The sequence below is a fragment of the Takifugu flavidus genome, chromosome 22, assembly GCF_003711565.1.
Source record: "Takifugu flavidus isolate HTHZ2018 chromosome 22, ASM371156v2, whole genome shotgun sequence".
NCBI classification, from domain to species: Eukaryota; Metazoa; Chordata; class Actinopteri; order Tetraodontiformes; family Tetraodontidae; genus Takifugu; species Takifugu flavidus.
Window position 1 is genome coordinate 1,044,053 of NC_079541.1, and position 22,581 is coordinate 1,066,633.

Genomic DNA, 22,581 nt, shown 5'->3' on the forward strand with positions numbered 1-22,581 from the left:
TTTGAACCTAACACCAGCAGAGGGGGCTATTTCGACCACAACAATGGGAGCAGACGCTAATAGCTGCGATGAGCAGCTTCCACTGGTGACGCCCCGCCTGCCGGTGCCTGGCACATATCAGCAGTCATCAAAGGGAAGCGTGGGCACCTTGACCGTGGTCATACCTGCCGCCGTCAACGCCGGCGCCCATCAGCAGCTACAACGTGCCACCGCCGCCTCGAACATACCTGCTGCCGTCAACAACCGCGATAACAAAGATGATGGCTCAAACACCAAAGGGCTTCCCATAGGTACAATGAATCCCATCGATGATTTGTTCATTTTTTCTTCAGATAAGAGTGAGATATGCATGGCCTTCATCAAAGGAGATTGTAAAAACCTGGGTGAGACAAAAACTCACTTATTTTTGTGTTTATTTTTGTATTATTTTAAATAGTATTGGAATCATTGTTTAAAATTTTAACTGCTCTTTTGTTGCCAGAGCGATGCGTCCGGGCTCATTACAGGATGCCCTACAGATGGCAGATCAAGAAAAGTGGTCAGTGGTTCCTGCTGCCCAATAATGAGGAGATCGAGAGAGACTTTTGCGATCCTAAAATGACGGACAGGTATTATCGAGTGTAAAAGTCCTGACACCTGTTGAACCATGAGCATAATCTCAAAATTACAATAACGGAAGCCAAATGTTTCCACCTGGGCTGTAATCGAACCCAGGAATAGTTTTTAAAGCCGTATTTTCTATGCATCAATTGTGAATGTAAAGCCCCGAGTGGTCAAATATAAAAGTGAACGGTCGCTTAGAACAATCCCGATCAGTCTCTCCTTCATGTAGTTCCAGCAGCACAGTCAATTTTGACAGAATGACCTGTGGGTTCCACAAAGCTCGCAGAATCTCTACCTGCAACTCGCTGCTGGAGCCGGACTCCAGCCTCGCCACCGAATGGCTTTGGTACTGGGAGGATGAGTTTGGCAAGTGGAACCTGTACGCTTCTCCCGTGAGTCAGTCAGGAAGTTCAGTCATCATTAAACAGATACAACACACAGCACAGCCGGTGGCCACTGATCAGTCGTGTAGGAACAAGAGCTGGAAAACCATCGAAGATGAAAAGCAGCTCCTCGATCATCATTGCTGATGTTCTCCACGGTTGGCAACAGCGTGTGTCATGTGTGGCAGGACGGTGGACACGGTCCCGCAGACGTGGACAGCTCCGTCCTGGAGCGGAGGTTTCTGAGCGATGCTAACGATGTTGTCAAATTCAGCGCTCATTCACAGAAATATTGCCTCAGATTCAAGGGTAAACCTCCTAAAATCTCACACCTGCCGTGGATCGATCGCTGACGTGCTCTGACCAAAGGGTTTTTGACCCCAGATATGCTGCAGACAAACATTACTTATGGAACCAAGAAGGCGGGAGAAGACGGCCTCGGTTTGTCTCTGCAGCTGATGTCCGAGACAGCAGACTGAGCTGGGTGTTCCCAAAGTATCCTGGCGTTTTTATGGCCACACCTGGAATGATTCTCATGTGTGTTCGGAGTGCAGGAAGCCTGGAGAAGAAGTGGGTTTTGCTGCTATACCGAACCACTGGGACAAGATCCAGCTCCCTCAAACAGGATACAAGGTGTGAAGTGTGTGTCAAAATAAGAGTTACGTCTTGTAACATCAGATCAGCGCGCGATGCAAAAAAAGCATCATTTAGGAGCCGTGAGAGGGAAATCCAAAGATCTGACTGCTCCTCGCTGCTTCTCCAGAGAGTCCCCCTTGTGTCCTCATCGGATGAATATAAGGAGGTTAAAGCACTTTTCCGTAAAACCATGAGAGGTTTTGACATTTCCAAGATCGAGAGGATTCAGAACAAAGCCCTGTGGGAGGTCTTCCAGCTGTGAGCGAGCAACCACATCCATCACCTCAAATCTTGGAATTGTTCTTGTCGTTTATGTCCTTACATTGGTCTTCCTGCATAAATCCAGGCAGAAAACCCAGATGAAGAAGAAGAACGGTGGCCATCCGTGCTGGAGCTGAAACTTTTTCACGGCACCGACAATCAACACGTGGACACCATCTGCCACAGTAACTTGGACTGGAGACTCTGTGGCAGCCATGGGACAGCTTATGGCAAAGGTTAGTGGGAATATATGTTCTTTATATTTTAGGCATGGGGGCGCGATCGTCAGGGCTGCCAACATGTGACTCACTTCATAAAAAGTGCCTCCATCTTGTTATCTCGGCCGTTTCTCAACTTTTGTACTCGTCCCTACTTGCGTTCTCGTGTACTTGTGAAATGACATCAGTACCGTACACAAACTGACAATTACGCCCCAAAATTCACACATGTCCCAATTTTCCCAAGTATGCAGCAGATGCGATTTGTGTGGACAGCTCAGTATCCCACAATGCATCTCACCTCAGACAGTAGCTGCAGCAGTGGCCAGTGCATACTTCAAAGTTAGGAGTTCACAAGTGAACATCACAACATTGATAGTTTTGATGTTCCTCTTGGAACTGCTGTAATACATACCAGTACATACTTGGAAGTACGCACTTTCCACCATTGCTGCTGCTCCTGCTGCCCAGGTGAAATGCTTTAAGACAGTGATAATTACTAAAATATCCTCCTGTGCCCAAATATAGGCAGTTATTTTGCCGTGGATGCCGAGAGTACTCACACCACTACACCAGCGACTCTGATGTCAGGTCCATGTTTGTGGTGAGGCTGCTGGTGGGGGAAATACACCAAGGGATCCCCAGAGTACCGCAGGCCCCCTTCCAAGGACGGAGGGGACATCAACTTCTACGACAGCTGCGTTGACAACGTTCGTCAACCCTCCATTTACGTTGTGTTTGACAAACCCCAGATCTACCCTGAGTACTTGCTGCAGTATCGGGAGAAAGATTTCACATCTGTGCTAGCATCAGGAATATCGAGAAGCTCAGGTATGAACCCGTACCTGGCCAGTCAAGCCACCACACCTTCTTACGTGGCCAGTCAGGCCAGCACACTTCTTACGTGGCCAGTCAGGCCAGCACACCTTCTTACGTGGCCAGTCAGGCTAGCACACCTTCTTACGTGGCCAGTCAGGTCAGCACACCTTCTCACCAGCCCAGCGTATCATTTTCCACGGCTACTGCTTCGAGTACCTTCAGCCAGCCCAACCAGACGACGGCGCCAGAGGAGAAATCCTGCATCATTTCATAGGCAGACTATTTTTGGTCATTTTTGTTTTAACCTAAATCGCACTTTTGGTTGATTGAATACAGTAATAGAAGGGTTAATTAAACACACACACACACATGTCCCCCTTTTATTTTCTTTATTCCCCTTGACCACAATTTCCTGCTGGCCAATCAGCGTCACGAACGGACTGCGGTAATGGATCGACAGCCTAAAAATCCCGGCATGCATTGTGGAGAGAGAGAGAGAGACTGAGGGGGAGAGAGTTGGAGCCTATAAATTGGAGGGACAAACAATTGTTGTGAATTTATTTTTCTAATTTCTGATAGGATTTAGCTCTTTTTCCTAGTTGCGGCGTATTTACAATGATGCATAACTGAGATGTTGATCAATGTGCACTGTCATTATTTCAATAAACAAAAATGGTTAAAGTATTACTCAGTAAAACGATGTGTGTGTGTGTGTGTGTGCGTGCCGAGCGCGCCTTTCATTTGATTTTTTTTATTGTTGTGTTTTTTTTATCGGAGGAACAGGAAGAAAAGTAATTCTTCGTTCTCATAGATGCACACTTGCGTGCGGCAACACCGCCCCCTTGTGGTAAATTGAAATATCACATGTATTTTTAAAAAAAGAAAATAAAGTTCACTTCTGGTTTCCGAACCTCACCGTTCTGCTCTCGTGTCACAATAACGGAGAAAGTAAAGCTGAAGGGGAGCAACCTGGAAAAATATGGAGAAAGGGATCTTAAAGATCATCTGCGCCAGTCGAGGCGCGGTGGACACTGATTTTTTTTAGTGTAACCTCGGCAGCAGCGTGTCAGAGATCATTTCGAGCTCAGACAAATTTGTTTTTGTTGCCCATTTGGACAACAGAAGGTGGTGGCCAGGACCAGAGTGCAACTGTGCCAGACTAAAGGCTGCCTGGGCTCCTGTCGGAGGCTACACGTGTGCAAAGGCTTCCTGCTCGGTGGATCCTGTCAACCGATGCTGACCAGGCGAGGAATTCCATTAGAGATGGAGGAACAAAGTCATTCAATTTACCATCACATGTATTTTTGTGACAGAACTTTAATTTTCCGCTCAAAAGGAAGTGAACTCACGCGCATTAGCGGTTGCCTTTACAAACACACAAGCGTGCGAACTAATATTTCATAAACGCCCTTTTAGATTAATTTTTACAGTAAATTCTATTTGCTGCGTGTCTCTTTTACAGTCACACTATTTCCACTCACAAGTGTTTGCAAAGTTGAACCCAGATGAAGGTTAAGCTAATATTAGGTTATAGCTGCTCCTAAATAGTAATGCAATTATTTAAAAAGACTTTGTGTGACTGTAGATTTAAACGATAAGACAAAGAGAAACGTTCTGTTTTGTTAACAGTGGAGGGTGCAGCTTCTCCCATGAGCTGAACTCTGAACACAACAGGAGGATCCTGGGGAGCACGAGCTGGACGACCTGAGCAGGGAGGAGCTGTGCACGCTGCTGATGCAGAGCGACGACCAAATGCTGCCTCCTGTAAGGATGAATATGCACGCACGATCACCAGCTCCGGGTCCTAAGGCTCCTTTCCTTTTCTCTAACAGCATCTCCCTGTTGTCTCGTGCTGACTGTCACAGATATGCCACGACTACAACAACGGGCCCAGGTTGTTCGGACAGTGCCAAGGTGGTTATGGTTGCAGGCGGGTGCACATCTGCGAGAGGTTCTTAAACCATGACTGCAGATGTTCACGTAACCACACTTTCAGAGCCCCACACACACTAAAAGTTCTGCACGACATACCGGAACATCTCATTCACTCCTTAAGGTCGACTTACGCGAACATACAGGCTGTGAAGTACCATAAGGGGAGGCTTCGAAGCGACAGGCTCCATGGAGACAACCTGGAACAAAGCTTCTGATGTGAGAGGTGATGGCACCCAGGGGAGGAAGAGGACGTGGCGGAAGGAACAGCCGTCCAGAAGGAGCATATTCCATTGAAGACCTCCGCGTCGGCTTCAGTGTTTTAGAACTGATGGGCTTGGATGGCTGAGAATGATGTGAGAATGTACCAGAAAAGTCACCTTCAGTCTTTTTTAAATCACCGGTCACTACGGAGAGTTGTATAATCAGGCAGTTGCTCAATCAGATCTGGTAATGAGTGAAAGTGAGAGACCCAGAGGAATGTCAGCAACAACTGCGCGTGGACTTATGTGGTCCAAGTGTTTGGTGTGTATTGTAGGACTCAGGACATCCTTGCTGCACCCTCAGTCTGTCTGTTATCATCGTGTTATGTGATACTTAATAAGATTTATGACTTTGTAGGTCATAAATTGTCTTTTCTTCAATAAAATTTCTATTAGTTTGATGAGCTGTCCTGTTGTTCATCACTGGGTTGATAAGCCAATGTATCACAGTTCACTGTATATTTTCAATTTCCAAACCATAAAGTCAAATCTAAACTCATAAAATTGTATTTCATGTTATTTTATTGCATTGTTTTGTAATAAGGCTTATTTATTTGACTTTTTCTTTCCCTATGACCTCTTGTCAGTAAATCATTGAGAAGCTTCTCTAGATTGATCAATAAAGGTTAAATTAAACTGGGCAGGCTGTCGTTTAGCTACAGCGCCCCCCAGTGGACACCATCGGTATTACAATTCGGTCACGCCTAGGGTTAAGTTTCGGTTTCCATTCTCCAGTAACGATACTTTTCTTCCCAACAACAACTCCGTCAGACACTCCGGAGAGCTCCGACATAATGGAGTCGGAGATCTTGAAGTTCATCTGTGCCAATCAGGGCGCGGTGGACACTAACTTTTTGGAGTGTAACCTCGGCAGCAGTGTGTTGGAGATCTTGTCCAGTTCGGACAAATGTCTTCCTTGTTGCCCTTTTGGGCAGCCGAAGGTGGTGGCCAGGACCAAAGTCAGAGTGTGTAGAACCAGAGACTGTCCGGGCTCCTGCCAGGCTCTGCACTTGTGCAACAACCTCCTGTTCAGTGGATCCTGTCAATACAATCTGAACGGGTAAGAAACACACTTAAAGATTATGATATGGAAAGTCAAAAAAAGGTTTAAACAGATTTGATTATGGACTCTGAAAAGATGACGTGTAGCTTTTAGCACTGTAAAAAGTGATGGTTTAATTCTGACCCTCTGGGTCATAAAAAATAATAAGCAATATGCAGATGTGACCTTTTTAAAGTAGTTTGAGTGGGTGGAGTTTGTTAAAACCCTGTAATAAATGGCACAAATAGGCAAATATATAGTCTGAAATAATAAAGTAACATTGTAGCTCACAGTTATTTCCAACAGGATTTAATTTAAAGTGTGTAGTCTCAGCTATGAATATGTGTTTTTATCACACGTATGTGTGTGTTCGACAGCAGGAGAGGGTGCGTCTTCTCCCACGAGCTGGACTTGGATCACAATGAGGCGATCCTGAAGGAGCACGAGCTGGAGCACCTGAGCAGGACAGAGCTGTGCACGCTGCTGCTGCAGAGCGACAACCGCCTCCTGCCACAGGTGAGCGTGAGCGGGGTCACAACCACAGGGAGACTGTTCTGAACCTTCATCATCACGTCTCATCTTTGTCTGCTTTGCTTTATCTCCTCTAAACCAGTTATGTCACGATTACAACACTGGTGATGATGTTGTATTTGGTGGATGTAAGGAAGGTTTTGCTTGCAAGAGGCTGCACGTCTGTGAGAAGTTCCTAAACACCAGCTGCAACTGCTCTCGGAACCATAGTTTCCGCACTCCGCAGACCTCAAATCTTCTTCAGGGTGTGCCCCATGATCTCGCCTTCAAGTCAATTTATGCAAATATCCAAGCCTTAAAGTACTACGACATCCAGAGCAACAAGGCCAAGAGGGGCAACCAGCAGCTGCAGGTCAAAAAGGGCAACAGAAACCGAGGAAGACGGGGAGGCCGAGTGAAGAAGCCGACCTTTACCACCAATGATCTGGAAGACAATACTGATGCGGAGTGCCAGCAGCAGCCAGCAGAGGGGGCTGTTTCAACCACAACAATGGGAGCAGAAGCTAATAGCTGCGATGAGCAGCTTCCACTGGTGACGCCCCGCCTGCCGGTGCCTGGCACATATCAGCAGTCATCAAAGGGAAGCGTGGGCACCTTGACCTCGGTCATACCTGCCGCCGTCAACGCCGGCGCCGGCGCCCATCAGCAGCTGCAACGTGCCACCGCTGCCACCTCGGTCATACCTGCCGCCGTCAACGCCGGCGCCAACAGCAGCTGCAACGTGCCACCACCACCTCGGTCATACCTGCCGCCGTCAACGCCGGCGCCCATCAGCAGCTACAACGTGCCACCGCCGCCACCTCGGTCATACCTGCCGCCGTCAACGCCGGCGCCCATCAGCAGCTGCAACGTGCCACCGCTGCCACCTCGGTCATACCTGCCGCCGTCAACGCCGGCGCCCAACAGCAGCTGCAACGTGCCACCACCACCTCGGTCATACCTGCCGCCGTCAACGCCGGCGCCCATCAGCAGCTGCAACGTGCCACCGCTGCCACCTCGGTCATACCTGCCGCCGTCAACGCCGCGCCCCCCAGCAGCTGCAACGTGCCACCACCACCTCGGTCATACCTGCCGCCGTCAACGCCGGCGCCCATCAGCAGCTGCAACGTGCCACCGCTGCCACCCCGGTCATACCTGCCGCCGTCAACGCCGGCGCCCATCAGCAGCTGCAACGTGCCACCGCTGCCACCTCGGTCATACCTGCCGCCGTCAACGCCGGCGCCCATCAGCAGCTGCAACGTGCCACCGCCGCCACCCCGGTCATACCTGCCGCCGTCAACGCCGGCGCCCAACAGCAGCTGCAACGTGGCACCACCACCTCGGTCATACCTGCCGCCGTCAACGCCGGCGCCCAACAGCAGCTGCAACGTGGCACCACCACCTCGGTCATACCTGCCGCCGTCAACGCCGGCGCCCATCAGCAGCTGCAACGTGCCACCGCTGCCACCCCGGTCATACCTGCCGCCGTCAACGCCGGCGCCCACAGCAGCTGCAACGTGCCACCGCCGCCTCGAACATACCTGCCGCCGTCAACGACCGCGATAACAAAGATGATGGCTCAAACACCAAAGGGCTTCCCATAGGTACAATGAATCCCATCGATGTGTCTGGACATATGTCCATAATGATTTGTTCATTTTTTCTTCAGATAAGAGTGAGATATGCATGGCCTTCATCAAAGGAGATTGTAAAAACCTGGGTGAGACAAAAACTCACTTATTTTTGTGTTTATTTTTGTATTGTTTTAAATAGCATTGGAATCATTGTTTAAAATTTTAACTGCTCTTTTGTTGCCAGAGCGATGCGTCCGGGCTCATGACAGGATGCCCTACAGATGGGAGGTCAAGAAAAGTGGTCAGTGGTTCCCGCTGCCCAATAATGAGGAGATCGAGAGAGACTTTTGCGATCCTAAAATGACATACAGGTATTAGCGAGTGTAAAAGTCCTGACACCTGTTGAACCATGAGCATAATCTCAAAATTACAATAACGGAAGCCAAATGTTTCCACCTGGGCTGTAATCGAACCCAGGAATAGTTTTTAAAACCGTATTTTCTATGCATCAATTGTGAATGTAAAGCCCCAAGTGGTCAAATATAAACGTGAACGGTCGATTAGAACAATCCCGATCAGTCTCTCCTTCATGTAGTTCCAGCAGCAGAGTCAGTTTTGACACAATGACCTGTGGGTTCCACGAAGCTCGCAGAATCTCTACCTGCAACTCGCTGCTGGAGCCGGACTTCAGCCTCGCCACCGAATGGCTTTGGTACTGGGAGGATGAGTTTGGCAAGTGGAACCTGTACGCTTCTCCTGTGAGTCAGTCAGGAAGTTCAGTCATCATTAAACAGATACAACACACAGCACAGCCGGTGGCCACTGATCAGTCGTGTAGAAACAAGAGCTGGAAAACCATCGAAGTTGAAAAGCAGCTCCTCGATCATCATTGCTGATGTTCTCCACGGTTGGCAACAGCGTGTGTCATGTGTGGCAGGACGGTGGACACAATCCCGCAGACGTGGACAGCTCCTTCCTGGAGCGGAGGTTTCTGAGCGATGCTAACGATGTTGTCAACTTCAACGCTCATTCACAGAAATATTGCCTCAGATTCAAGGGTAAACCTCCTAAAATCTCACACCTGCCGTGGATCGATCGCTGACGTGCTCTGACCAAAGGGTTTTTGACCCCAGATATGCTGCAGACAAACATTACTTATGGAACCAAGAAGGCGGTGAGAAGACGGCCTCGGTTTGTCTCTGCAGCTGATGTCCGAGACGGCAGACTGAGGTGGGTGTTCCCAAAGTATCCTGGCGTTTTTATGGCCACAGCTGGAATGATTCTCATGTGTGTTCGGAGTGCAGGAAGCCTGGAGAAGAAGTGGGTTTTGCTGCTATACCGAACCACTGGGACAAGATCCAGCTCCCTCAAACAGGATACAAGGTGTGAAGTGTGTGTCAAAATAAGAGTTACGTCTTGTAACATCAGATCAGCGCGATGCAAAAAAAGTATCATTTAGGAGCCGTGAGAGGGAAATCCAAAGTCTGACTGCTCCTCGCTGCTTCTCCAGAGAGTCCCCCTTGTGTCCTCATCGGATGAATATAAGGAGGTTGAAGCACTTTTCCGTAAAACCATGAGAGGTTTTGACATTTCCAAGATCGAGAGGATTCAGAACAAAGCCCTGTGGGAGGTCTTCCAGCTGTGAGCGAGCAACCACATCCATCACCTCAAATCTTGGAATTGTTCTTGTCGTTTATGTCCTTTACATTGGTCTTCCTGCATAAATCCAGGCAGAAAACCCAGATGAAGAACAAGAACGGTGGCCTTCCGGTGCTGGAGCTGAAACTTTTTCACGGCACCGACAATCAACACGTGGACACCATCTGCCACAGTAACTTGGACTGGAGACTCTGTGGCAGTCATGGGACAGCTTATGGCAAAGGTTAGTGGGAATATATGTTCTTTAGATTTTAGGCATGGGGGCGCGATTGCAGGTGTCAAACATCTGTCAGAGCTGCCAACATGTGAATCACTTCATAAAAAGTGCCTCCATCTTGTTATCTCGGCCGTTTCTCAACTTTTGTACTCGTCCCTACTTGCGTTCTCGTGTACTTGTGAAATGACATCAGTACCGTACACAAACTGACAATTACACCCCAAAATTCACACATGTCCCAATTTTCCCAAGTATGCAGCAGATGCCATTTGTGTGGACAGCTCAGTATCCCACAATGCATCTCACCTCAGACAGTAGCTGCAGCAGTGGCCAGTGCATACTTCAAAGTTAGAAGTTCACAAGTGAACATCACAACATTGATAGTTTTGATGTTCCTCTTGTGAACTGCTGTAATGCATACCAGTGCATACTTGGAAGTACGCACTTTCCACCATTGCTGCTGCTCCTGCTGCCCAGGTGAAATGCTTTAAGACAGTGATACTTACTAAAATATCCTCCTGTGCCCAAATATAGGCAGTTATTTTGCCGTGGATGCCAAGTACTCACACCACTACACCAGCGACTCTGATGTCAGGTCCATGTTTGTGGTGAGGCTGCTGGTGGGGAAATACACCACGGGATCCCCAGAGTACCGCAGGCCCCCTTCCAAGGACGGCGGGGACATCAACTTCTACGACAGCTGCGTTGACAACGTTCATCAACCCTCCATTTACGTTGTGTTTGACAAACCCCAGATCTACCCCGAGTACTTGCTGCAGTATCGGGACAACAATTTCACATCTGTGCTAGCATCAGGAATATCGAGAAGCTCAGGTATGAACCCATACCTGGCCAGTCAGGCCAGCACACCTTCTCACCAGCCCAGCGTATCATTTTCCAAGGCTATTGCTTCGAGTACCTTCAGCCAGCCCAACCAGACGAAGGCGTCAGAGGAGAAATCCTGCATCCTTTCATAGGCAGACTATTTTTGGTCATTTTTGCTTTAACCTAAATCGCACTTTTGGTTGATTGAATACAGTAATAGAAGGGTAGTACGATGAAATAAAGCTGATTCTTTACTCTACAATAACTGCACTCAGGAAGTGTCATTAGTTTCCTCATTCCACATCAGATGCTGCATCTTTTCCGTATTCCTCCGCCAAATAAGCTAGCTTAAAACTTAAATAGAAACCCCTTTTGTCACGACCAGTGCGTCATTTCTTCCACCCCTGCTGCATTATACATTTGCCCCCATTAAGGTGAAGCTGCCTGCTGGGAGATGCCACTGCGCCCTGCTGGATGCAACCATCCACCATCAGTAATCTACTGACATTAACCAGCCAGAGCAGCTACTTCCTGTCTGACGTGTGCCTGCGGCGGCCGCAGGGTCTCGCTCCGGCTGTGGTGGCACAGCTCTCCAGAACCGACTGGAGCAGCTTGAAGACCTCCAGCGTACCATAGAAATCTTCTCTGTGTCACACTGACAGAGGCCATGAATTAAATATGAGTCATTTCCCTTTTGTTTTGTGTGCATCCCAATGGGTCTGTCCCCGGTGTTGCTGAGTCATGGTGGACTAGCTGAATCTAGGAACACCCCCATGGAGAGAAAACACAGGAAAAGCGGTCATCTTTATTTGTCCCTACGTTTCTACCCATGTACGCTTCTGTCGTGGATGCAGGATGGCAACACGAAGTCAGCAAAGACGGGTTGGTGCTGAAATGATGCAGCACGTGCCAGTTTGGCCGATTCCATCATCTATTTATTTATTTACCCAGATTTGGTGCTGTTCAAATGACAATTGCCCCCTGATGTTCTAATTCAAAGCAATATATCAATAATAAATCCCACATTAGAGCATTTTAAACACACACACACACACACACACACACATGTCCCCCTTTTATTTTCTTTCTTCCCCTTGACCACAATTTCCTGCTGGCCAATCAGCGTCACGAACGGACTGCGGTAATGGATCGACAGCCTAAAAATCCCGGCATGCATTGTGGAGAGAGAGAGAGAGACTGAGGGGGAGAGAGAGAGGGTTGGGGCGGGGCTTGGCTCGGAGGCTGAGGAGAACCGTGTGGACCTGAGCGCAGAAGAAGAAGAGGAGGAAGCAGCAGCAGCATCCCTGGGAGGAGAAGAAGAAAAAGAAGAACCTGAAGAGTCGTTGCCGACACCTGTATCACTGACACCCGCTCAGGTAAGAAAAGTGCGCGTTTCCCTCCGGCACCGGCACCGACCCCACCGCGCGCTCCCCGCGTGCGCCGTGTCACGCGCGTGTCCTGCTACCGGCTGAGGAAACCGGGTTGCTCAGACAATGAGGCGCATCACTTCCGCTTGATCCCTCCATCCTTATCATGGCTGCGCGGTTCCGAGGCGGGCTGACGTCGTCGGCGCAGCTTCTCGACGGTGCGCTGGTGCCGACCGGTGGGTCTGGGATTCCCTCAGCCGTGGTTCCGCAGCCTCCAGCCCAGACACCTCTCCTGTCAGCGGGGAGGGGAGCAGGGGGAGGGGGTGGTGGTGGTGGTGGTGGTGGGGGGTCCATTTCATCCACGACGCCAGATTTATGGCGTGTGTTCCGCCTTTACGCTCCACACCGAGTAAAACGAGCCTTTCCGAAAGGTTCATTCATTGATACTTTCCCCTCTTTTATTGATTAGCAGCTGGCTTTAGTTCACAGGAGCTCAGAGAGGAGCCAGAAACTGCTCACAGTACCAATAAGGCCCACGGTGAGCCCGAGGACACTTTTAAACAAGTCTTAATGAACACTGACAGTTGTTATTTGACTCATTACCAAATGTGAGCCACCTCCCTTGTTTTGGCTCAGTGAGGGTCAGAAGTGGGGATGGCCGACGTCTCCTCCGCTCCGACGCGTCGGACGCCGCCTCGGTTGAATCCCGTTGCTTCAATATGCAGCTTTAACCCCCCCGACAGATGTTGAAGCAGTGGGAGGGCATTATGAAGGGACACTCTGGAGTTTACCACCTGGGGTTCGGCACAGCAACAACGCACAAGAGAAGAAGAACTTGGTCACAACACGAGGAGGAGGAGGAGGAGGAATAGAGTGGGATTAACTGCAGCTTTCCTCAAATATTTATCAGTGATTTTAAAATTGGGGAAAAGGCCGACGTGGGCTGCACGCTACAGCTCTGCGTATTAATGCCGATGTTGCCACGAACCCCATGAAATATTTATCAGGCAATCAGTGGCGGCACACAACTGTTCCTTCCAACCAGTCATCTGTGCTTCCCACCAGATGCTGCCTGCAGCCACTTAGGCATGTTCTCCTGGGGAGGGAAATGGATCGTGAGCGGTGACTTTCCTGGCAACGTGCATGTCTTTAGGGCTGAAGTTCGCCCGCTTTGTCAGTGATTGTGCGACAGAAGAGGGGACCTATGATGACGGCGCAGAGCAAATCTTCCTCTTGACAGTTATTCCATAAACGAGTCGATGCCAAAGTGTATCTGGTGCACGTGTGGCACTGCAGCAGCTCCTGGTCTCACGTGGAACTCTGCTGCAAGACTCAATCGATGTCCTTAGAATGGATTTTCCAGTTTTAATCTTCTCTCTATTATTTACCTGCCAGGAAAACACAGTTAAAGTGTCAAAGTGATGCGGTGAAAGGAAGGTTTAGCAGCCTAAAACGGCATTAATGGCTGTTTAGATCCCTCCTGCAGCCCAGCGGCGGAAGTGTGCTTAAGTGGCTCTTGTTCCTGTCTTTGTGACGCCGCCATCAGAGGAAGAACTCGTAGTAAAACGTGGGCGGTTTGTTATGAATCAATATGCTGCTGAGGCCCTTTTCATGGTCATGATTCATCAAGAGTCAGAGCTCCACACTCGTGGATGGTGTTTGGTCCTGAAACCGTCTTTAACAGTGGCGCCGACGGTGTTTAGATCCTCACCGCGTTGTTGCCGACGTCTGCGGGGGGAAACGTCTGAGGAGCCGAGGCGGCGTCGACGAGGAGGCGTTGCCCTCGTTTTCGCTCCCTGTTGAGCGTGAGAAGGTTCCAGTTCAGCTTTTGGGCACCACCGAGAAGCAGGTTCCTCATCATCTTTGGATAAAGGAGCGTTGTGGGAGGGGCCCAAGAGCTCAACATTCGGAACCCTCAGAAGATGGCGGCAGGATCCGAGACGGAACAGCGTTATAGGAGCGTGTGAACTTCACTAGTTGTGTAAAGGGCAGGATGAACATGTCCACGGACCCCCCCGGCTGAAGGGACTGGGAGCCATTGAGGCCCCAGCCACGTTTATCATGGGTCTGGCTTCTGCAGATCAGTGGATCCAGCGCTGGTCTTGATCACATCCCTCATTTCCCCGTTTGAAATAGAACCCAAAGTGTTTGAAATGAAGCGCACGTTCACGTCTGACTTCACACAGCAGCTTTGTGTCCCAGTTTCTGACACATTCAGCAACTTCACCAGCGAGATGTGAAGAAGGAAGAGTGAGATCTGATACATTCACAAGGTTTTTAAATATAGAAGTCGACTCCACACCCCCAGCAGGGCTCTGGCTGCCTCCCGTTTCTCTGGACCACGCAGAAGAATGGGCTCCCGTTCCACTTCCTCCAGCCTAAATGTGTTTTGAAACTTGGCTTTTCAGGATTATTTCGAAATGTAGCGTCGGTGCCGGCTCCAGCCACGGAACGGAACGGCGGTCATCTGTCAGCATATCTGCTCCCTTCCTGGAAGCTTCCGCTGAGATAAGCGGCCCGAGCTGGTCTCCATCTCTGCCGTTCCTCTCTGAAGCTGCTTCATTGTTTCTGACACATGAGCATCGTTTGCTTCTCAACTGTTGGCGAGGTGATCTTGGTTTTCGATGCCAGCGGTGGGGGGGGGGGGGGGGGCGGGCGCCCTGTCCTGGCAGCGGATCATTTGTGCGCGGGGCTCCGTGGCGGCGCTGCGACGGCGCTGCGACGGCGCTGCTGATGACCGCCCCGAGGTCCCACTCTTCCGTCTCCTGCCTGCAGAAGTGCAGCTTCCTACTGATTGTCTGACTTCATTAACTCGCCGGGATGAGACGTTCCCCATCTGCACGTTTGTTCCCGCCGGCGGCTCGGTACCGCATCCTCCCCTCATCCAGCTTCTGCTAGAACTCCACGCCTCATTTAGAAACTCCAGCTGACTGGCTCGGTGTCATTTTCATTCTTTTTACAGCTTTATTTTCCTCGATGCTCTAAGATGTTGCACTTTGGTAGGTTTCCTCCTCGCCGCCCCCTCGCAGGGGGCCTTATATAACGGGTTCCTCTCTCCCGGCGGGCCTTATTTACGCTACAAAAAAAAGCTGTGAGCCAATTCTCTGACTCTGCATCATGGCCGCCGTGTCACTGTGTCCCACTCTGCACGATTAAGTTAATCTCCTGCTAATCAGATTGAGCAGATTTCTCCCGTAGCTGTACCCACTCGCTGCCTTGCTTGTATGAGCGCACGTCAAACTTTGGCTTCTGAAAGCCGAACGCGTCTTTTCCCTGTCCGGCTTCTCACCGCAGGCCTGATGTTTGTTAATTAGGCCACAGAAACAGCTCACTAATCCTAAACTGAAGCTCAATACGGGGCTTTTGATGATATGCTAATGCTGCCACTGATTCCAGATGCCGATTTAGGGCTGAATTCTGACTCAATGGTTCTCCTTTATGTAGCACGAGGAATCGGTCCTGACACCTTGTGGGGGTGGTGTGTAGCAGCGGTGGAGACGTGGATGCGTCCCGGCGGCTGCCTCCATGGGGGACATCATAGGCCGGGACACAAACTGTGACCTCTCCTCTAGTTTCTCCGGTCGCGGCCCTCAGTCTGGTTCAAACCCATCGGCTGTGCTGCACCCGTGCTCGTGGTGTACGGTGAAGCTAAGCTGAGGGAAGGTGCTGATCTCTCTTCCTTGGTTTCCTCTGCAGGACTTTAACACCATCCTCCTCGCCGCTGCTGTCCTGACTGACCCACCAGCTCCTCGCCATGAACTACCTCCGCCGGCGGCTGTCAGATAGCAGCTTTGTGGCCAACCTCCCCAACGGCTACATGATGGACCTGCAGAGGCCGACCCCTCCGGGTTCGTCCACTTCCTCGCCCGCCTCGCCGGCCACAGAGAGGCGGCAGCCCCCCAGCACCCTGGGTCAGGGCTCAGGCCCTGGCTCGGGCTCCGGCTCCGGATCCACTTCCAGCCCCGGGAGCTTCCTCAGCTCCTTCTCCAGTGTGGTGAAGAGTGCTCAGATGGCCCAGAATGTCGCTGCCGCTGCACACGCCAAATCTGCCGCAATGGCTGCCGAAGGCGCTCAGACAGGAAGCAGTCAGCCACCTAAACCTGTCGTACGCAAGCCTAAGGTCCTGCTGGTCATCGACGATCAGCACACAGACTGGTGAGTGTGTGCACTAAGCCTGGTTTCAGCTCATTGCTGACCTACTGACGGCCTCTCTACATAAAGCGGTGAGCAAACGGAGAGAGAGAATCTGTTGTCCTCAAAAGTACGCATCAATTAAAGGAAGAGCACTCATTCACCATTATTGTACATGGTACTTGAAACGGACCCAATAAAATGCTTTGAAAATGAGGTTTTGACCTCGTTCAGGGGCGACTGTTTCAAGTACTCGTGTTATCTTAGCTGGTTTCACTCAGATGACCTTGTCTTTTTATAGCATTTCCTGTATTGTTTATATTTACAGAATGGTCACTTTGAAATGAATGTTTGGCACGTCTAACAGTCGATATTAGGATCCTTAATGTTTCGTTTTAAAGGAAGTACGTCAACTGAGACTTGGCTGACACCTGAGCCACATCTAAAGCTTTGTTGGTAACGCACGTGCCACTCCCCATGTTTGTTAGCAACCTTGTGTTCAGTCATCCCGATGGTGTGTTTGGGTGCAGTAACACTCAGGGGAAAAGTCCTCTGCCCTGGAAATGTTCCCAGAAATAAAAGCTGAACACACAGGGAATGGGCGTTACCTGCCGTCATTGAATAGAAGTAAATTAGTAAATGCGATGAGCGGTTATTTTTGCTGCCTGGTAAATTGACTTTTGCCAAAGGGCTCATCAGTCCAGCCCTCTGATTGCATCAACCTAATTAATGGGCATCATTAAGTTGCATCGTGTGTTTCCCAGGATCACGCTTGGTCCAAAAATGATCCAGTGTCTCAAAGGACAGTAGCCCTCTTTCTATAAACCCCCTGGTGTTTCTTTACACTGATGTTTGCTAAATGAGTTTTCAGAGCTCATCCCCCCACTCTGAGACTTAGGGCTCTCAGATTAAACAAAATTCAGTTACATAAATAGAATTCAAGCTACTCGAGATTATTTTAACGCTGTAATAAATAATAATAAAAAAAATAAAATACCGGTAGTAAGCGATTAAATAATAAACTCCATGTTCTCAGTCTGACCACTGGGGGTCGCTGTTTTACAGTTCCAGTTTCAGACATGCGCGTCTGTTGTGGGTGTAGTTGCTGTCTCTGACCAGCAGGGGGTGGTGTAGGATCACTCGTGACCTGCACTGTTTGCGCAGGCACGTGTTCCGTCATCTGCGGGAGTCACAACAGAGTAAATCATGTTGAAAGGACTTCATTTGCAAGCGTCCTGCTTTTTGCCCCCCCATCCCGCAGCAGCTCTTTATGGACTTCCAGACTTCCACCAGGCATCAAACGGCGGCTGTAAACCCGGGACGTTTGTCAGACTGTTAATTAGAGCGTTGCGTTGACATGTGGCCTGTCAGGGGCCACTTCACAAAGGCGCGGGCAGAACATGAAGCAGCAGCTCAACAGTTAAAACCTGCCCCCCCGAGACACGTACAACTCGTAAAAGAAGGAGGGAGGGGGGACGTCCAAATATTTGGCTGCTGCTTTGGCAACGTTTCAGTGTCCCGTGTTGGCTTTTTCTATCCCCCCGTGTGGATTAAGGACAAAGTGAGACCTGATTTTTCATTTATGGGGCAGAAGGGAAGAAAAGGAAGCCTGTACGCCGCTTCGCTGACGAAACTTCTGCACGTTTTAGCTGAACTTCCCATCAGGAAGGTCGGATCGACCACCTGGCGTCCTCCGGTTCTTCAACATTGCTTCAGATTCCACTGCTGGACAGTCTGATGGCAGATATTCCCATTTAGGCCCTGCTTGTCTGTCCGCCCCAGGCTGCCTCTGCGTTGCAGCTGGAGCTTACCTGCTCTGTTGCTTAGCAACTGCACAATGCGTGGTCTTCCAGAGTAACACATTTGAACCTCTCCAGATACTTCATGCTGTGTTGGCTGGAATGCTTCCGTACTGGTCCACAGAAAAGAAGTCGGGGACACGTTCGCGATTAATAGATACAGGACAGCTTTGAATTTAAGGAATGGTGACGGTAGCGTCATGGACGAGGGTCTCGGAGCGTCCATCGCTCCCTGTCCGGGGCTCGGCTTTCCTCTGGGACATTCCAGCAGAGGGACCGAGGTCTCTGAGGAAACGCTGCTCTGTCCTGACAGACTTGGCCTCCAGCAATGACTGATGCACAATGGCAGCACACAGGAGCGAGGCGAAGGCTCAGAGAGCATCAGCGCTGCCACTGACAAACCCTCCTTTTCTCCCTCTGTCCCTCACACTCTCCTCTGTCGCAGACGTCTTTCTTTCTCATCGCCAAGAAGCTGTCGGGCCATTCTCATCGCTCTGAATGATCGGAGCATCTGATCGCTTAATTGGCCCCCCCGTCGCCAAGTGTTTACGTCTCCATGCACATGAGGCGGAGCTCTGAGGTCCCACTTCCCCCGTCGGGTTGATCGTTTTATTAGGACCTTAGTAGACTAAATAAATACAAATTAAGACATGTTAACAGCTTAATCTAAGAGCTTTTGCTATAACGCTTGTTTGAAGATGTTTTATCCAAGTAAACGGTTCCCATAAACACTAAAACTGGCTTTTTCTAGTGGCTAATAAAAGCAGTTCTTATTTTTTCTCGATCATGCTGCTTGTTGGAACAGCCTTGCAGCCTTCCACCTAAGCTAGTGCGCGTCTGCAAACTGCTTGATTTCATCCCTTTTCTTGTTACCCAGATAGAAAATATCTGTTAGCTAAAGCTCCCAGGACTGTTTGAAGGGGGCTTGTGTTACTCCATCCACTTACCCTGGTTATTTTGACACCCTTAATGCTACGTGCTAACACAGACGTGAGGTTAGCCAGATAGTTTTCACCCATCGCTCCAGACATCCTGTTTTAAACCAGGCAACACTTGTTTCCTGCAGCCACTTGATTTCCACCGCCTGATGGATCTTTCTCTAAACCGAAGCACTTTAAGGCCGGGAGGCGACGAGCGGCTGGTTTAAATAGGTCTTCTTTAAAGCGGGAGGAGACCTGCAAAACTCCAAACGTAGGATAACGGCGGCAGCAGCTGGAACTGGTCAGATTATGACAACATGAGGTCCACAGCAGTCCAGCACGGAGCACGTCCTTCAACAAAGTTTGGGTCCAAATGGAGGCAGCCATATCTGTCGTGACTCATGCTCTTATTAATAGTGGGAGACAAAAGAAGGGTTTAAGAAGTGATTCAGCTCCCAGGTGGGCGTGCGTGAGTGGGAGACGGAGCTCAGGCCTGTACGTCAGGCTCGCTGTTGACATTAGAACATCCAGAAAGCGTCCAGAAAGTTCCTGCCCCACCTCGACCCATATTCCAGCAGGGTCCGGTCTGCTGCGGCGGTGGTCCGGGGTGACGGGGGGCACCGCCAGATCAGTATGTAGGTCAGAGTCACAGCTTCCAGAGGAGAGAGACCCGAACTTTTGAAAGTCTCAACAGCTGGGAGACGTTAGAACAAGACCCCCCCCCCCCCCCCCCCCCCCCCGTGGCCTTAATGAAGCTTAATGAACGGCCCGAGAGGACAGATGGAGCCAGATGAAACGGAGACGAGGACGTGTTTGGTTAGCGGCTCCGCCAGAAACGCACAAGAGGAAAAGGATGGAGAAGGCTCCGGAAGCCCCCAACAGCCCGTCCCAGTAAGGGAGAGCCTGTAGCACGTAGCCCAGATCTGCAGTGACGCCCCTGACAGATTGCTAACTGCCCCCACGCCTGTGAGGGGTTGCGAGTTCAACGCTGAGACCCACAGAGCACTGGGACACAATGTGGTCCCCAGTAATGAAGCGGCCGTGCTTCATTCTGCAGCCGGATGGTGCTGGAAACCCGGATTCCATCACCTTCCTGAAGTCTCTGTATCCACAGCTGAGGTGACCACGCACGTGGGACCACGTGGACGCTCCTGACCGTGTAATATGGCCGATGTTGGCGTGTGGCTGTTTCACCGCCCAACAGCAATATTTCCCCACTTTTACGACACATTGGAAATCATTTGTTACTGTTCCAGCTGCTGACGGCAACATCAACTCGCATTATATCGAGACCGTGATGCTAATGCTAACGAGCTTAGCAGCCATTCCATCAGTAAGCTATCTTTTTCTCTTTGTGCTGCTTCTTTGCCAAGGCGACGTCCCTCGGGGTCAGATCCTGTTGTAATGGAAAATCTGTGTCAGGATGTGCCTCCTCACGCGGTATTTTAGCTGGTCTGTTGATGTTTCGGCCTCTTTCGCTCAAATAAACAGGAGATTTTTCAAGGGTTGTTTTGAACGTGTTGACTGCTGTTGGTGCAGGGGGCAGCTTTTATGATCAGTTGGAAATGGTTAAAGTGTTGCCAGTAAAAGAAAGTTAAAGCTAAAGAATCTGACTTTTATGAATTTCCCTTTTTGTTCCAGGGCAAAGTATTTCCGAGGGAAGAAGCTGAACGGGGAATATGAAATCCGGGTGGAGCAGGTATGTTGGAATCAGGGTATTCTTAACTTTTGCATCACATCCCACTTTAACAATGGGATCATTTTACTGAACTTCTGGCGAAAACGTAGGAAAAAACCTGTAACACTTAAACCGCGAACCTTAAACCTGTTGCCTAATTAGCTTAGCTTAGCAGTAAATGGAAATTCATTCAGAAACTTTGGTAGTTAATCCAATTATGCATATGTTTATTTGTATTTACATAGACACTATCTTTTTGTCACAATGTTTGTTTTGTCCATCACAATGTGAATCCTCCATGTGTCAAAACTGGAAAATTGTAGGTCATCAGAAGTCATACATGTCATATGTTCAGTAGGATCTACAGAAACAAATGTCTGGAAGTCTAGACTGAGCCTTAATAGTCTGTGTATAACATCTCATTTACTTAGGATCGTTTCAGCCATACATCTGCTATCCATTGCTCAGACCAAGGCCGTCTTTGAAACGGGGCGGTGGGTTTTTATGGCAGAGGTCTAAGGAGACCACAAGAAGCCGACCCGACCATTTTACAGCCTGTTTGCCCAGATCTCCACTGTTGTGGTCGCGTCCCCTCTCTGAGGCAGCAGTGGGGTTGGAACAGAAGTCAAGGTGAAATGTGAGGTCCATGGAGAATTAAGCTGCAGTGTGGAGAGCCAGCCTAACGCCTGGAGTCCATGCTGTCGATCCTGTTGGATCCAGTAGTTTTTATTTTTCCCAGGAGCCTGTGTCCAGTCAGTGGCTAATTGCCGTTAGCAGCCAGGCTAACAGCCAGGCTGTTGGCACACCTCTCCAGGAGCCTCCGGATGATGATGGAAAGCCACTCTCTGGGAAACGCCAGCGACATGCCGGGATGAACCCTTTTATGGACCGACAATAAAAAGCTGAATTCTCCTTCCCTCTCTTTTAATGTCTCTGAACGTAGCGCAGCATTTCCCCGTGTAATGCTCTATCAGTACAGCCGCATCACCATCCGGACCGGTTCCAGGTGCAGCCCCACAGCCACGTCCCGGGCCTTGTTGTTGTGAGTCGGGCTCTCTCGCTGGCATGACCCACTTTGAAGTCACATTTGGCCGATGCCCGAGGTCCACTGGCCAACTCCTTATCCACAAAACAGATGCTCGTGGGAGCACCGTGGCGGTGCCGCCGTGCTCCGAAGTAACTCATAAAAATGGGCTTGGAGCCATTATTGCACAATTATTGGGCCAAAAAGAGCGGCATTAGGACATTCCGTCTTCGCCCCAGGACCGTGTTTGCTGCTCTCCTGGTTCCGAGGAAGAGTTTGAAAGATTATCCTCAAATCAGGAGACTTGTCAACTGTTGCTACGAGGCTATCAGAAAGCACACACGTCCAGCTTTTTGCTTCCTGGTTTGCCTGCAGCGGTTCTGCTGTTGGAGCGGGCCTTAGGTAGCCGATTGGCTCGGTTCTTGGTGACACCCAGCAACGGGCCACCACACAAACGCCGCTCACACACCCGCGAGGTCAAAAAACACGACAATCCACAAGTGGACCGAGTTAGCAGTCGGATCTGAAAGGCACTTTTGTTTGGCCACAAAGCGGGGAGGTTCTGCGGGGTGGACGGGCCCATGTGTGGTTTGGGTCGGGCAGGGCAACATCTGCTCAGCAGGCGCATGACCTCAGCGCCGTCCACCCTCGCAGGCGCTTGGCTCCATATTATCTGTAGCCTTATTTTTGGCTGGTATTTGCACACGACGGAGGGAATCT

General features: G+C 50.0%; 3 protein-coding genes and 2 long non-coding RNA genes across 6 annotated transcripts in view; 3 read left to right on the plus strand and 2 right to left on the minus strand.

Moving 5' to 3' along the window:
• The window catches only part of LOC130519305 (protein mono-ADP-ribosyltransferase PARP12-like), a 23,150-nt gene extending 17,634 nt beyond the window's left edge, over positions 1–5,516 (plus strand). The window contains 1 exon segment of the mRNA XM_057022639.1: positions 3,107–5,516. Coding sequence (XP_056878619.1) covers positions 3,107–3,194 — 88 coding nt within the window. The 3' untranslated portion in view covers positions 3,195–5,516.
• Positions 123–7,881, minus strand: LOC130519370 (uncharacterized). Its single transcript, XR_008948292.1, has 3 exons — positions 7,746–7,881; positions 7,555–7,683; positions 123–216 (listed from the first exon to the last, which is right to left on the minus strand). It is a non-coding gene; the product is annotated as an uncharacterized LOC130519370 (long non-coding RNA).
• On the plus strand, positions 5,858–11,212 carry LOC130519303 (protein mono-ADP-ribosyltransferase PARP12-like). Of its 2 annotated transcripts, none has more exons than XM_057022634.1 (13): positions 5,858–6,175; positions 6,538–6,673; positions 6,771–7,148; positions 8,250–8,271; positions 8,337–8,387; positions 8,486–8,612; positions 8,837–8,999; positions 9,179–9,299; positions 9,375–9,471; positions 9,546–9,624; positions 9,752–9,882; positions 9,972–10,123; positions 10,652–11,212. In XM_057022634.1, the coding sequence occupies exons 1-13, from the start codon at positions 5,910–5,912 to the stop codon at positions 11,092–11,094; spliced, it is 2,166 nt and encodes a 721-aa protein (XP_056878614.1). In that variant the 5' UTR covers positions 5,858–5,909; the 3' UTR covers positions 11,095–11,212. The 2 variants fall into 2 exon arrangements, with proteins under 2 accessions (XP_056878614.1, XP_056878613.1); XM_057022633.1 differs by having other exon boundaries at positions 5,859–6,175; positions 6,535–6,673.
• LOC130519359 (uncharacterized) lies at positions 11,087–12,130 on the minus strand. Its single transcript, XR_008948281.1, has 2 exons — positions 12,004–12,130; positions 11,087–11,185 (listed from the first exon to the last, which is right to left on the minus strand). It is a non-coding gene; the product is annotated as an uncharacterized LOC130519359 (long non-coding RNA).
• LOC130519317 (synapsin-3-like) overlaps positions 11,318–22,581 on the plus strand; it is a 50,340-nt gene continuing 39,076 nt past the window's right edge. The window contains exons 1-3 of the mRNA XM_057022658.1: positions 11,318–12,318; positions 16,006–16,464; positions 20,801–20,858. Of these exons, the coding sequence (XP_056878638.1) occupies positions 16,064–16,464; positions 20,801–20,858 (459 nt within the window). The 5' untranslated portion in view covers positions 11,318–12,318; positions 16,006–16,063. The remainder of the gene's footprint in view (positions 12,319–16,005; positions 16,465–20,800; positions 20,859–22,581) is intronic.

Bases quoted from the DNA above. Each gene is read 5' to 3' on its own strand.
- LOC130519303 (XM_057022633.1), top strand. From the start codon at position 5,910: ATGGAGTCGGAGATCTTGAAGTTCATCTGTGCCAATCAGGGCGCGGTG. The intron at 8,613-8,836 runs GTATTAGCGAGT...TCCTTCATGTAG, and splicing joins GATCCTAAAATGACATACAG to TTCCAGCAGCAGAGTCAGTT. The intron at 9,300-9,374 runs GTAAACCTCCTA...TTTTGACCCCAG, and splicing joins ATATTGCCTCAGATTCAAGG to ATATGCTGCAGACAAACATT.